At 53.0% G+C, this 14,832-nt stretch overlaps 1 protein-coding gene across 2 annotated transcripts; it reads left to right on the forward strand.

Moving 5' to 3' along the window:
* Positions 1–3,266: 3,266 nt before the first annotated feature.
* EOMES (eomesodermin) lies at positions 3,267–8,198 on the forward strand. 2 transcript variants are annotated; one of them, XM_008153749.3, is made up of 6 exons: positions 3,267–4,141; positions 5,060–5,214; positions 5,864–5,985; positions 6,416–6,574; positions 6,660–6,721; positions 7,460–8,198. In XM_008153749.3, exons 1-6 carry the CDS (start codon positions 3,267–3,269, stop codon positions 8,196–8,198), a joined length of 2,112 nt encoding a protein of 703 aa, XP_008151971.2. The 2 variants fall into 2 exon arrangements, with proteins under 2 accessions (XP_008151971.2, XP_008151978.2); XM_008153756.3 differs by having other exon boundaries at positions 7,517–8,198.
* The last annotated feature ends 6,634 nt before the right edge of the window (positions 8,199–14,832 follow it).

A 14,832-nucleotide genomic window follows, 5' to 3' on the forward strand; every position in this document is an offset into this window, starting at 1 on the left:
AGGAGGGTGCTGCCTGACGTGTTCCCTGGAGCCGCTGCCTTCCACTTTTCTGTTTCTCTGCTGGGAAAGAGCGTTGGTTGTTGTTTTATTTTAAAGTGCAGCTGGGACACATGAAAATAATGTTCATGTCTCTTTCCTTGGTTATAAGTAAAACCGAGCCAGCCCAAGGAGAGCCCATTCCAAGGAGGAAACCCCAGATTTGCTCATCTACAACTCTGTAGGCATGGAGACTTGTATATCCTATCTGTAATCATTAAAATGTGATTAGTTAATTAATACAGAAGGACCATTAAATGAGATGTCTTTATCTTGACGCAGTCAGAAAAAAAATATCTTTAGCTGAAACAGTCCTTTTCATTATGTTAAAAAAGAAAAAGGTATGTGTAATATCTGCTTACAAAATGTGATCTAAATGATGTACCTATTTTTCATGTTCTGAAAAGCCTGCGTTCCTGGACAGTTTTGTAGAGCCTGCATGTTGATTCTTTCTCGTTGTTTCTCCATCTGTAAAATGGGTTGAAGTTTGAGGGAATCAATAGATGTACGGGAGAGGTGGGGAGAGAGAAGCTGCAGCTTCTTGCCCCAAGAATCGGCCCTAGTCCGCTTGCACATACCACATCGGTCTACATTTCAGCAGGAGGTAGCGCCGGGACCCACGCGCTTTCCAGAGCTTGCTCTAGGGCTGGAATCAAATCAGCGCTTTCTGATGCGGCGCGGGGGACAGCTGGCCCGCGTTATGTGCGCCAGAGTGGGTCGGAGCGCTGCCTGTTGCCTGCGATGGCGCTTTGCCACGCGCAGCGCTTCCCTGGCCGCCTCGAAAGCAATTGGAAGGGGCACCGAGGCCCGCTCTCTCGCTGCGACAAAGCGCTACACGGCTATCCACCCCAGGCCACCCAATCCCCCCAATGGAGATCGGATCGCACCCCTACTTTTTCAGCAAACCTCCCGAAGCTCAAGGGTAACGTGGGGGAGCCTTCGAGTGGTTTCCAGGATCCCCTAGCCCCGGTCTACGTCGCCAAGCCACCCCGGCCGCGCGCCCCCTTCCTTTCCTAGCTCTCGCGTCCCGCTCGCGGAATCTCCACTTTGAAAATAAACCACCAAGTGTCCAGAAGCACAAAGGATTTGCAAAGTACAACTCTTCCGGCTTTCCTTGGGTCCAAATACAACAAGAGCCGGGGAGGTGGGAGTGGACGGTGGGTGATCAGCGCAGAGAGCCACGTCAAACCTGAACGAGGCTTGTGGGACGAAACGCTAGGAGCGCAGGGCTGAGCGCGCGCGGGGGGACCGCTTTCCTGGGGTCTGCGCCCGGGCTGCTCGGCTCCGGGACTACGAGGTCCTTGCGCCGACCCACTCGTTTCACTTGCTCCCTCCCCCTGGCTGGGCGGTGACCCTGAAAACCTGCGCGCGCGCTCGCTTCTCACCGCCGCGAAAAGCTGGTCAAAGCCCAGGAGCACCCGAGTTGCCTTAAGGACCAACCGCCTGGCTCTCTAACCCAGACGTGCCGACGTTGGCGCGGCTGTGGTTGGAACCTGGGTTCGAGCCGCTCTGCCCTGGCGTGTGGGAGCTCAGTACATCCCGCGGCCGCCTCATCTGTTGTGGGCGCAGAGTTTCCCGTGTGATCGTGTTCGGTTGGGGAAGCAGAGTCCCGGCATCTCAGCCGGAAAATGCGCTCCCGGAGCGATTACAAGCAGCGGCTGTAACTGCTTATTAACGGCGGAACATTCAGGCTCCTCCGTATCAGCAAGGAAACGTGCCCCATCCCCCGTAATAATAACACGGTATCTAGGATGGCACCACTCTGGACTCTGCGGTCTGCGGGAACTCAGGGGAGACGCAGGCAGCTGGGGCAAAGGGGCTTCATTCAATATCAAACTGATTATGTCACTGATTATTCTCCCTTCGGTGTCGCGCCGCGGAGGAGAGGCGCAGGGAATCGTCGCCGCGGGGCTGCAGGCGAACCTTTGTTTCGCCGCGTCAGGCCCAGCAGAAGATGGGGTGGGGGCAGGATCTGGGATTCGGGGAAACTGAGCGGCTTGCACTTTAAATGGCAGCGGGTAAGTGCCTGCCTCCGAAGGCAGGCGTGTTGGCGTGGGGATGAGGGTGTTGCCGGTATCCCACCCCACCCGGCTTCTGCTTCACCAGCTGAGCGCTTTGGCTCTCCAGGATGGCAGTGCGCGCCCGCCGTCCCCGACCCCAGAAGCCGAGCGCGAGGTTCCTCCCCCAAATCCTTCCCACGGCGGGAAAGGATGGGGCCAAACCAAAGTGATTCGCGTGCGCTGACGGCCCGGGAGTCTTCCCCCATCGGGAGGAACGTGTACCTGAAATTACAGGGAAACAGTCGCTTGGGCCTCTCTCCAACTCTCCAGATTCTCACCCTCAGGGACAGGGGCCTCCCAGCAAGCCAACTTGCAGGGCCTTCTCCCTCCCGGCCTCTAAAACCTGCATTTGTCTCTCGGAGCGCTGAGGTGACGTGGGCCCCGCTACGGAGACCCCAAACCCTGTTCCCCTAAACTCCAGCGAAATACAAACATCAGAATTGATTCTCGCAGCAGGGCAGAGTCAAAAAAAAAAAAAAAAGAAAGAAACAAAAGAAAAGAAAAGAAAAAAGAAAAGAAAAGAAAAGAAAGGAAAGAAAGAAAGAAAGAAAGAAAGAAAGAAGAAAGAAAGAAAGAAAGAAAGAAAGAAAGAAAAATCAGACTAAAAGAAAAGAAAGTTGCAGGCGACTTGATCCAATTAGTACATGCCTAATTGAATTAGTGTCACCTCCATCAGCCAATAGGCGGGTCCCGGGGCTGTGGGGCCTCGAAGCCCCTCCCTGGCAGCACATATATAAAGCAGCCAATGACAGCCTGCAAGTTTCCAAAGTGGTCAACTTGACCGGTAGCTTGGCAGCCGCGAAGGGCAGAGAGGCTAGCGCCGGTGGGTGGATGGGAAGAGAGAGCCAAGTCCTCTTCTTACTGGGCGTGAGTGGGGGAGGAGCCTGGGGGTCCGGGGCGGCTAGCGGGACGGCTCAGAAAACAGGAGCGCTTCTCCATCAGTTTCACCTCCCGCCCGGCAAGCTCAGTGCGCTTTCCCTGCGGAAAGGACGCTGGGCTGCGTACGCGCGAGGGTGCCTTAGCCGCCCCCGTGTCGCCAGGTGGGTAGCCCCGACACCGGAGGAAGGGGAAGTTACCTTCCCCTCGGAAGAGGGCGCTGGCTCCCCCATCCAGCCTTTATAATAAGGCCGCGGGAGGAGAGGAAGCCTTGCCGTCTGCACTCTGTAAAGCATGCAGTTAGGGGAGCAGCTCTTGGTGAGCTCGGTGAACCTGCCCGGCGCGCACTTCTACCCGCTGGAGAGCGCGCGGGGCGGCGGGGGCGGGCCCGCCGGCCACCTCCCCGGCGCGACCCCCTCGCCCCAGAGGCTGGACTTAGACAAAGCGCCGAAGAAGTTCTCGGGCAGCCTCTCGTGCGAGGCAGGGAGCGGGGAAGCCGCGGCCGCCAGCGCGGGGGCCCCCGCGGTCATGCTCAGTGACGCCGACGCCGGGGACGCCTTCGCCAGCACCGCGGCCGTGGCCAAGCCCGGGCCCCCGGACGGCCGCAAGGGCTCCCCCTGCGGGGAAGAGGAGCTCCCCTCAGCCGCCACTGCAGCAGCCACCGCCGCGGCCGCCGCCACCGCGCGCTACTCCATGGACAGCCTGAGCTCGGAGCGCTACTACCTCCAGTCCCCCGGGCCGCAGGGCTCCGAGCTGGCCGCGCCCTGCTCGCTCTTTCCGTACCAGGCGGCAGCCGGGGCGCCCCACGGACCTGTGTACCCGGCTCCCAACGGGGCGCGCTACCCCTATGGCTCCATGCTGCCCTCCGGCGGCTTCCCCGCCACCGTGTGCCCACCCGGGAGGGCGCAGTTCGGCCCGGGAGCCGGCGCCGGCGGCGGCGCGGGCGCGGGCGGCGGCGGGGGAGGCGGCCCGGGAGCCTATCAGTACAGCCAGGGGGCTCCGCTCTACGGGCCGTACCCCGGGGCAGCAGCCGCGGGTTCGTGCGGAGGATGGGGGAGCTTGGAGGTTTCTGGCTCCAGTTTACGTGCTCACGTCTACCTATGCAACCGGCCCCTGTGGCTCAAATTCCACCGCCACCAGACCGAGATGATCATTACGAAACAGGGCAGGTGAGCACGGCGCGGAGGGGGCGCGGGGCGCGGGGCGGCCAGGGACCGTGTGGCCCGCAGCAAGGCCGGGGATGCACTCTGCTTGGAAAGTGTTTTTCCGTGCGCAGTAAGTGGAGATGCTGCATCTCCAATTCCTCGTCCCTCCCCTCTACTCACGGGCGGTCGGTGCAGGGTGTACTGTTACGGCTGCCGCCTCCCTCCCGTTACCCTTACCTGGATGGAGGAGGAGGAGGCGGCGGCGGCGGAAATGGAAATCGAAGCTTGTCCACAAAGCTGGATTTACTAGATCCGCCCTCTCGGCGATACGCTGCTAGACCGAGAGGAACGGGATGGGGGGTGGGGGTGGGGGGCCGGGAGGCGCAGGGGTTGTCCCCCTGAGCGCAGTAGATGGGCTCCTGCAGTTTTAGGCGCCAGGGTCTCCATGGGGCACCTCCGGAGGATGGAGGTAGTTGGTTAGGCAGGTCTTGGAGCCAGACCTGGCTGGGGTTCGGGGACGAGAAAGTTCTGATGCACATCCAATTGCTAACGGTGATTACTCCTGCGGAAAGTAAGGGGCGGAGGGAGAGGGACTCTCAAAGGGGACTTTGAGCCTTACCAGTAGAATTGGAAAAAGACATTTTCACATCATGGAAGGAAGAAAAAATGAATGAGCGCCTTAAAAAGTCGAGAACTTGAGTGGGGAGAGGACACAGAAGCACGTGACTTGGGGGCAAATTATTTTGGACAAGAGATGTCCAAAGAGGTGCCAACTCAAAACGATTGGGCATAGTAAGGGCCACTTTCCCGGGATTCTGTTCATTCTGTAGATTGCTAAACGTCGGACTCCCACCCTCCCCCAGGTGCCCGCGAACCTGGCCGAGCACGGGCCTGCGCTCGGGGTGATTAAATCGCTTCTCATGGCTCTGTTCCCTCGCACAGGCGCATGTTTCCTTTCTTGAGCTTCAACATAAACGGACTCAACCCTGCCGCCCACTACAACGTGTTCGTGGAGGTGGTGCTGGCCGACCCCAACCACTGGCGCTTCCAGGGGGGCAAGTGGGTGACCTGCGGCAAAGCCGACAATAACATGCAGGGTGAGGAGAGAGGAGGCCCTGGCAGGGGGGAGCAGGTGGGGAACCCCTGACACAAGCGTTTCCCCCACACACACACACACCTGGAACCTAGAGGTGTCAGCATGAGTTTCTTTGTCTTGAGTGTTTGGCTGAAAGAGAGAATTGCTAAGTCAGATTTCTTGCTTACCAATATACAGAGCTTTAACCATAACCCTACTGCAGCCCCCCAGTTTCTACGTTTGAGTAAAGAATTGTCATAAACTCTCGGGGTGGCAAGGGCTCCTGGCATTCTAATGTTCATCTGAGAAAGCCTTCCCCAAGGTTGAATCCCACCCATAAAAATGCAACCATTTCCATCAGATGTTGCCCTGAACTACATGAGGCATCCCCCGTTGCCTCCATTTTTATATTTTGAGGTCCTGTTAAGATGAGCACCTTGTCAAGGAAGGCCTGGAAACACGGGGGCTCTGGAGGGGGTGTGGTGGGATGTATCAGTGGAGTCTAATGGTCTCCATTGGCCTTTCTAAGCAGCTCGTGCTGGGGAGGTTTGTGCTGTAAGGCCTGCTCTTAAACCTTGCCCAGAGATAGTAAGACGTCCTTCCCCTCCTCCGCTCCATTTGTAAACAGCGCTCTATGCTTAGGTCCTGTGTTTTGTTTCATTTTCTCTCAGGCAACAAAATGTACGTCCACCCAGAATCTCCTAATACTGGTTCCCACTGGATGAGACAGGAGATTTCCTTTGGGAAGTTAAAACTCACCAATAACAAAGGCGCCAATAACAACAACACTCAGGTAGGGTGACAGAGGGTATGTCTTCTGGCGAGTGATCTCTTTTCTAACAGGTTCCCATACGCTTCACTGCTTTTACCTGTTTACTCGCCTATTTCTAAGCTTTTTTTTTTTTCTTTTGACCTTTCTCATTCTCACTTTCACACTGGATTTCAATAACAGTGAGTTGACTATTAGGAACAGAAATACTGAAATCTTTGGGGGACTTAGGAAACCCAGAGGAAAGAGTGCTTTCGAAACATGCACGCCCAGCTGTTTTGTTACAAAAGTGGCGATGATCAGATGTTAAAAATGGCGATAGAAAAAGAAGTAGCTGTTGGTGGGGAGCAAGCAGGAGTCCCATTCCAAAATATGCAGTTTGTTCAAGTCTACTTTTGTTGAACCTTTAAGAGACTGTTTCGATTTGGCCCCTCTGTTCCTGTACCACTTCCAGATGATAGTCCTCCAGTCTTTACACAAGTACCAACCACGACTGCACATTGTGGAAGTTACAGAGGATGGCGTGGAGGACTTGAACGAGCCCTCAAAGACTCAGACCTTTACCTTCTCAGAAACGCAGTTCATTGCCGTGACGGCCTACCAAAACACCGATGTGAGTGCCCCAAATGTCCCACGACTCTGGCAAGCTAGGCCCAGCGTGCCAAAGCACTCAACAACTCTCTTTCTCCCCTATCCAGATAACGCAGCTAAAGATTGATCACAACCCCTTTGCCAAGGGCTTCAGGGACAACTACGATTCGTAAGTGCTGCTTTTGTCCATGCTTGCGTGTCACCTTGGAGCAGGACATTCATAATCAGACACTTTCCTAGGAACATATTCTGGGAAAAGCTTTCATACTTGAGACTTTCTGTTTTTATTTTTACTTTTTTTTTTTTTCCTGCCTGGACTAACGTTGCTTTAGAATTTTCACAGAGGGCTTTTGTTCATTTCTAAAGAAATGTAAAGGACTTTAAAATGAGGAGCATTTTTCTTTTTAACATTTGAGTGGAGATTTGACATTTTCATAATCTGCATTTACATATCTTTCCATGTAATCCCAACTTTCTTACCCTCTCAGGAGCAAGTATTACTACTACCACCTCCCCCCGCCCCCTTTTTTTCTTTTACATAAGAAAAACCTGACACTAAGAGGATGTAATTTTCACATCAACAACAAGGCTCTGCAGATGCCTTTTAAATGTGGCATTCCTCCCACCACACTGACAAGGGAGAGTTGTTGCTCTGAGTTCCTCAAATCCTAGGATTTGCAAAGGTGGACTTCCTATAGTTTAAATACTTAATACCTGGGAGGGAACTTTTTCTTACACGGTGGGAAAATTCCCCCCTGGAACCAAGAGTCCAAGTTCAGACGAGCCAGGGCATCTCCTGCCTCTGTCCCTCCACACCAACAGACCAGTGCGTTTTCATTTCTGGGAATTTGCTTTGTTTGGGGACATTAGGGTTATTTTTTTTTAAGTGTTTTTCTTTATATTGTAGCATGTACACCGCTTCAGAAAATGACAGGTTAACTCCATCTCCCACGGATTCTCCTAGATCCCATCAGATTGTCCCCGGAGGTCGGTATGGCGTTCAGTCCTTCTTCCCGGAGCCCTTTGTCAACACTTTACCTCAAGCCCGATATTATAACGGCGAGAGAACCGTGCCACAGACCAACGGCCTCCTTTCACCCCAACAGAACGAAGAGGTGGCCAACCCGCCCCAGCGGTGGCTTGTCACGCCTGTCCAGCAACCTGGGACCAACAAACTAGACATCGGTTCCTATGAGTCTGAATATCCGTCCAGCACCTTGCTCCCCTATGGCATTAAATCCTTGCCCCTCCAGACATCCCATGCCCTGGGCTATTACCCTGACCCAGCCTTCCCTGCCATGGCAGGGTGGGGAGGTCGAGGTTCCTATCAGAGGAAGATGGCCGCTGGGCTCCCATGGACCTCCAGAACCAGCCCCCCGGTGTTCTCTGAAGATCCACTCTCCAAGGAGAAAGTCAAAGAAGAAATGAGCTCTTCTTGGATAGAGACTCCCCCTTCCATCAAGTCTCTGGATTCCAACGATTCGGGGGTGTACACCAGCGCTTGTAAGCGAAGGCGGCTGTCTCCCAGCTCCTCTAGCAACGAAAATTCTCCCTCCATAAAGTGTGAGGACATGAACGCCGAAGAGTACAGCAAAGACACCTCAAAAGGCATGGGGGGATATTATGCTTTTTACACAACTCCCTAAAGAGTGGTTTTTGACCTCATCAAAAATGAGCTGAGTTTTTTGCAGATGAACTTGGTGGTGTTTTTTGTTGTCTTCTTTGCCTAGGTTGCCAAAAAGACGTTTGCCTTCCACCTTGATGCATCCTGTTCTGTGCAATTCTCTAAAAGAAGGTGCCAAAGCTTTTTGATTGCTGCAGGTAACGGAAACGAGCCTAGCATTTTATTTCTTCTTTCTGAAATACAGTTAACGGAGGACTTGGAAGGGTTTTAAAATCTGAAGGTTATTCAAGGTTCTGCATTTATTTATTGGAAACACTAAAACATTCAGAGAATGGGGCTGTGAAGATGGAGTGCTGAGCGCTATCCAATGAGTTGAAAGCTTTGGTTCTTATTTCTGTTTTTTTTTTTAAATCTGTGAGCATATAGAAGCCCAGAATCGGGAAGGTATTTTGCTTCTAAAAGAGAAGGGCTGGTCCGTAAGCTTCAACAGGGGACTTTTTGCTGTTACCTTCTGCTGGGGACAAAAGATGTTAGGCCTGGGAGGCAAGCAAAACTTTTGTAAAAGAAGGTACTGGTCTTACTGACTTTGATTCCTCCCAGGCTTTCAGCACAAGCCATGTCTGCCCTGGTTCAGGACTGCCTCGCTGGCTAGGCCTCTGCTGTGTGCCCGGGTGGCTCAGAAGACTCAGGAGAGGACAAGGGAGGGAGTCAACTCCCCCCCACCCCCAAAACTAAAGAAAGAAAAAAAAAGAATGAAGGAAAGAAAACTTTAAAGTGTATAGTTTGTGTGCTTAGATACACTGTAGAATAATGTGGAATATATTGTACAAATAGTCTACCTATGTGTCCGAGATGATGTGAAATCGGTGCTTTGGCTTTGTACAGAATGTGCAGATCACCTAGCAACAGCTGCAGAGGAGGGGGGGTCGTTTCTCTCCTCATCCCGACCGTACTGGGGAATATACTGTTTACTTTTTAGATAGTTAAGAATGTATTCAGCTACTCTGTACTTAACTTGAACCGTGTCTAAGGGAAACGCCTATTTCGTCCTCTGCCTTCGCCACCCCCACTGCCCAACTTGGTAATGTGAAGAAAGTAAAACCCGATGCCACAGCCCCTGTAGGCTTTTTAGAGACCTTGGATTTTCATGTACAGTCTTAGTCATTTTTTAATAAATGTGGTTCATTAAGGGAGCAGGCAGAGCTCTGTCTTCTGTACTCTGGGTTTTCATGGAAAGATCTTATTTTGCTTTTGCTTTCCACCCTCCTCCCGCGTGAACACTGTTTCACCAACCCCTCTCCCTGCCATGGAAGGCTCTGGAATCTCTAAGTGGACACTGTAGTCGTGGGGGGTGGGATGCTTTTTATTTATTTTATTTTTTTATCCTCGAACATGAATGGGGTTGTTTCCTCACCCCTCTGGGAAGTCTGGACAGTGGGTATGGGGGCTGAGGGTGGAGGTTGCCCAGATGCAAGATTGCCTACACCAGGGCTAATTCAAACCTGGAGAACCTGGGCGTCCGGGCTCTGGGCACGTTCCTAAGGCTTACTCGGGGCCACCCGTCCCTGACCCACATGGGCTCCCTGGGAACCCCCGAGGCCCTTTGAGCGCCCACGAGTTCCGGGTCGGCGAGGAGCGGCGCGGAGCTGACCGCCCACAGCTCAGCTCCTGCTCCCACCGGCGGCTGCTGCGCGGAGCCCGCGGCTGCGCTCCTCGGCGGCTGCGGGCCTGGCCCGGGGCGCTCTGCGGGCAGCCAGACTCGCCGGGTGACACTGGGCCCGCGGGGGCGCGACGCCTCCCCACGAGGACCCCAGTCCTCCCGCCCCTCCGCGTTTAGCTCCGTGTATTTGGCGCTGTCACTCCCCCAGGAGGGCGGACGCTGCCCCGTCCCCTGGCTGAGCCCTGGATCCGCCGAGGAGTTAAACCGAGGATGGGGCGGAGGGCCCTTTGTCCCCCTGCCAGACGTCCCGCCAGGTTTATCAGCAGACGGCTTCGGGCCCCGCTGGCAAACCTCCCCGCCCCCTCCTGACCCTCCCGGGGTAAAGGTCTGGCCGGGAGGGTCCCTCTGCTCACCGCGGCGCGGAAATGCAGCTGCTAAGAGGATTAGCTGCTGGGAGGCGAGCAATCAGCCGGGACCTCCTCCCCTTCCGCGTCCAATTAAGGCCGCTGGGAGCTCGGACCTCGCCTCTCCCCCGTTTCCCATCCCCTCCACCCTTCAAGGGCCCACGTTCTTCCCGCGCCGCCGCCGGTGACCTCGGGAGCTCAGACTCCAGCGCCGCGTCTCCGACCGACCGTGCAGGTTCAAAACGCTTTGTCAACGCCGCCCTGGATCTCACCTGAGCTGGGAGCGAAAGCCTTGAAGTTTGGTTTATGTATATTTATTTTTTATTATTATTTTTTTTTAGCAAGCAAGGCTATTTACTGTGCTTTCATTACAAAGGGCATTTCACATGACACTTTTGCTACCACTTCAAACACAGGCATCCTTCTATCACTAAAATGAAAATGATCTCAAAGATTTTTTTTTTTGGGGGGGGGGTTTCCACTAACTAACAGTGAACTTAGATAACTGAGTCATGTTTGTATTTTTGATGACATTCAGACCCCTAACCTGGTCTACGTCCCCTACCCGCCCCCCACCCCACCCCATCCCCAAGAAGCAGCGGGTGTTGGGAGATGCTAAGGAATTTCCACGCGGCGCCCTCCTGCTCTGCCCTCTAGAAAGCCCGACAGGGCGCATCGCCGCCGGGACGGAGGGACGGAGCCGCCGCTGGCCCCCGTCTATTTCGAATCCTGTATATTTTTGCACCGTACAGTGCAAAGCACCTGGCACTTGTGAAAAGTCCCTCACCGTGTTTAATAGAAACGTTAGTGGCTGAGTGGCCCCAATTAACACCTTGTGATAAGGCATTCCTAAGATGGAGTGTCAGACACCAAATTGTGAAGAGATGTATCTAATTAATCCTCCTAGGATGACACCGATAAACAAGCCTCGATTTAAATAAAGATCAAGGGCGCGGCGCCCGGTTTGTTTACATTCGCCGGCAGGGTCCCCGCCTCTGCCCCCGCGCAGGCGGCGCTCCCGGCGCGCGGCTGGGAGACCTCGGCTTGGGGGTCGGCTGGCTCGCCGGGGTTCGCTTCACCTCCGGTGCTGCCCCGGACAAAAAAATACACCAAAACAAGTCAATGAGCCGCAAGGACGGAGGAGAACGAAGTGGGGAATGCTATTTGCCCTTTTCCAACACGTGTCCTTTTGCATCGCCACTTTTGGGTGGTTAGGGTTTTTAAAAAAAGTCCACAGGTAGCCCTTGGAAATCTTTTTTGCTTTGGGGAGAACTGTAAGCCGGACCTTCCTCCAACCCCCTACCCCGCCTTGGCACGAGTTAGCCTCCCCCACCCCCGCCAGGGCCCCAGGATCCCCCCACCCCCACCCCACCCCCCTCCTAGGCGCTGGAGCTGAGCATTGCTGGGATGTAGGGCAGCTATCCTGGGACGGGGCGGGGAGCCGCCCACTGGGAAAGGCCGGAACAGTCGGACTCGAAATCGGGGAGGAGGGACAGCTGCGCACTAGCGCGCCCCGGTCCCCGTCTGCACCAGGGCCGGTTCGGAGCCCGCGGGGAGTCCGCGGCAACGCACCTCTCAGCTCCGCAGGGGAGAGCGTGGAGGCTCCAAATCAGCGTCTGGTCCTAGCGCCCTTCCTTTGCAGACTCCGAGGGTCCACTTTAAACCCGCAGTCCCTTCCTTCCTTCTGAAGCAAAGGGGCGGGGGTGGGGGGGCTGGGGGTGATGCAGGTTATTTACAAATTATGCAGGTGTCATGGAAACGCTCTGCATAAACACATTCCCGCACATCTCTTGATTTTAATCGAAATTGAGCCCCAATGGAGACAGAACTTTTAAAAGCACTCATTTTCCACTCCCCTTTCCCGCCGGCACCCGCGAGGTCCCCCCACCATGCTGCACGCAGACTCCAAAAGTCTGGTTTTCACCTCGCGGAGATTTCGGCCTCCTCAGAAGGCTCTTTTAAAAAGCAGCTTGCAAAACGGTGTTGGCGAGCCCGACGGAGTCCCCTTCTATGGAATCCCCATCCTTCCGTCCCTCATCCCTCCGGTTCAGACTTTCTAGCACGCGAGCCCCGCAGGGCCAGCTTGGGGGACTCGAACCTGAGGAACCCATCCACCTGCGCCTGTCTCCGTCGGGGGTCGGGCCCCCTCCGACGACCTGCAGAAACCTGGGCCCAGCGCATACATTTGGGGTTCTCTGGAGTTCCCGCCCGCGCGCACCCGGCACGGAGCTCCTCTTCACCCCGCCCAGGAGCTGAGCGGGTTCGTATCAGCCAGAAGTTAAACTTTATTGGAAAAAAAAAAAAATAGGGACTCTGATCTTGGTGACCACCGAATTTCTCCTATTACGGCTTAAAGGAAAAGTAAACTTCTCCTGGCCATCCATTTACCCCTCTCCCCGCTTTCTCCACCGGCCCTAGCTACCCTTTCGCGACGCGGAGGGCGCGCATCGAGTTTCCCAGCGCAAGGATTTAGCTGCCCCCAGCGATGCTCCCTAAGATCCCAGCTTCTGCTGGGTCCCAGGCCGCCGGAGGAGCGGGGCGTCGCTGCTTATTTTGGGCAGCAGGGCGTGCACCCCCAGCTTTAAACTCTCCTCCCCCCGCCCCCCTCCCCCCGATTCCCGGCTCCTTAAAAATCCCGAAACTTCCTTCTACAAGTTCTTGTGGAGGCAGCAAGGCTCGAACAGTAACTTCTGTAATTTTTAGGCTCGACTCAGCTTCCCCCGCGCTTTGGGCGGGAAGGAGGACCCGGCGACCTGCCCTTGGCCTTGGGACTCGCGCAGTCTCGGCGCGGGGCTGCAGCCGGGCGTCTTCTCTGGCCGGTGAGCAGCCTTCGCCATCTGGTGGCCAGAACGAGTAAGGATCTTCCCAGCCGTTGCATGCTCTTCAGGTCCTGAAATAAGTCTTTTCTTCATCCCACTCCCCTTGTTCCTTTCCAAAGCTTCTTGTTTGGGGAGGAGCCCGGGTTTGGAATTTTAGGACCTGAAGTTCTAGTCCCCGAGGCCGGGGTTGACTAGCTGCGATTGCTCCAAGCTTCTTGGGTCAGTTCCTCATCCGTGATGTGTTGATTCGAAGTAGTACCCGGGAGGAAGAAATGGGATCATAAACTTAACTGTGTTGTAAGTTGTTGAGTAGCTCCAAGTCTTAATAGGCATTATTAATTACTAATTTTATAACGTGATTTGTGAAGCGTTGGCAAGTGGGAGATTTTTTATTCATTAAAAAATGACAAAATTTCAAACATGCAGGAAAGTAGGGAGCAACGGGTCCCCCCATGTAGCTGTCTTTCAGCTACAACAACCAACAACTCCTGACCACTCCTGTTTCATTGAATAATCCCACCCCCTTCTTTCCACCACAAATCACAGAAACCCCTAATCCAGTTATTTCCATGTATAGCCCTAAAAAATTATTTCAGAAATATATCATTGCGTATACATTTTAAATATTCATATATTTAAAAATATATAAAGTTTTTGTTGTTTTTCTTGTTTTTTGTACAGTTAGTTTGTTTGGATCAAGTCCCACACTTCTGGTTGATTCTCTGAATCTAGACATCTTCCTGTTGCTCCCCTTTTCTATTTTTTCCCAGCAATTTATTGAAGATGTCTGAGCATTTATTCTGTCTAGTTTTCCAAGTTCTGGATTTTGCTGATTGCATTTCTGTAGTGATAATAAACATCACCCTCTGACCCTTGTATTCCCCACAAAGTGGTAATTAGATATGAAGACTTGACCTGATTCAGATTCTGTGTTTTGGGCAATGATATTCCTACATTGATGGTAGTCTTCCATCAGGAGGCCCATGATGTCTGGTTTGTCTCTTCTTGGAGCATGCCATTGTACATTGATGATTGTCAACTAGATCCATTATTTCACTAGGGGCTTGACAAAGAAGGTAAATTTCAGTGCAGCTATTATTATCAACGCACTCATGAGAAAGTTGTACTCAATGACACTTTGTTTTCTTAACATGTTTTTTCAGCTTTATTGAGATGTAATTGACATAACATTGTGTAAGATATACAGAGAGATATGTCAATTTTCATTTATTCATTCATTTGTTGATGTACAGTCAGGTTGTTTCCATATTTGGGCTAGTGTGAATAAAGCTGTGATGAACATGGGGGCACAGATACCTCTTTGAGATAGTGAGTCTCAATGTCACTTTGAATGGGATATTAAACTGAGCAACCCAAAAAGTCAGAGTCTCTGCTCTTCACATATTATCTCAGGAAAACAGCTGTGGCCCTCTGAGAAACATGGGCCCTAGAAAAATCCAGTGAGAATGAACAAAGTACATTAATTGATAAGCTTTAGTGGATGACACACATTTATTAAAACAGTTTGCTACACACACATTGCTAAGAAATCATATTAAACCAGTGCATAACAGTGTGATGGAGTCTGTTTCTATTTGCCTTTCTACTCCCAGAGCAAATTATCAATCTCTTAATCCTCTTAAAATATATTTTGAAAATTGATAAAGAGGATCATATGAAAAATCATAAGCCATAAAAAGGACTATCAAATGATTTGATGGCTGTTATGGGAAAGCAGCGATTTCATCCTTGGCAAGTAAAGAAAGTGATTTC

This window comes from Eptesicus fuscus, chromosome 18, assembly GCF_027574615.1.
Source record: "Eptesicus fuscus isolate TK198812 chromosome 18, DD_ASM_mEF_20220401, whole genome shotgun sequence".
Classification (NCBI taxonomy): Eukaryota; Metazoa; Chordata; class Mammalia; order Chiroptera; family Vespertilionidae; genus Eptesicus; species Eptesicus fuscus.

Excerpts from the sequence above, each read along its gene's own strand:
- EOMES (XM_008153749.3), top strand. The coding sequence starts at position 3,267 with ATGCAGTTAGGGGAGCAGCTCTTGGTGAGCTCGGTGAACCTGCCCGGC. Across the intron at positions 4,142-5,059 it reads ATCATTACGAAACAGGGCAG|GCGCATGTTTCCTTTCTTGA; the intron begins GTGAGCACGGCG and ends TCCCTCGCACAG. Across the intron at positions 5,986-6,415 it reads CCAATAACAACAACACTCAG|ATGATAGTCCTCCAGTCTTT; the intron begins GTAGGGTGACAG and ends TACCACTTCCAG.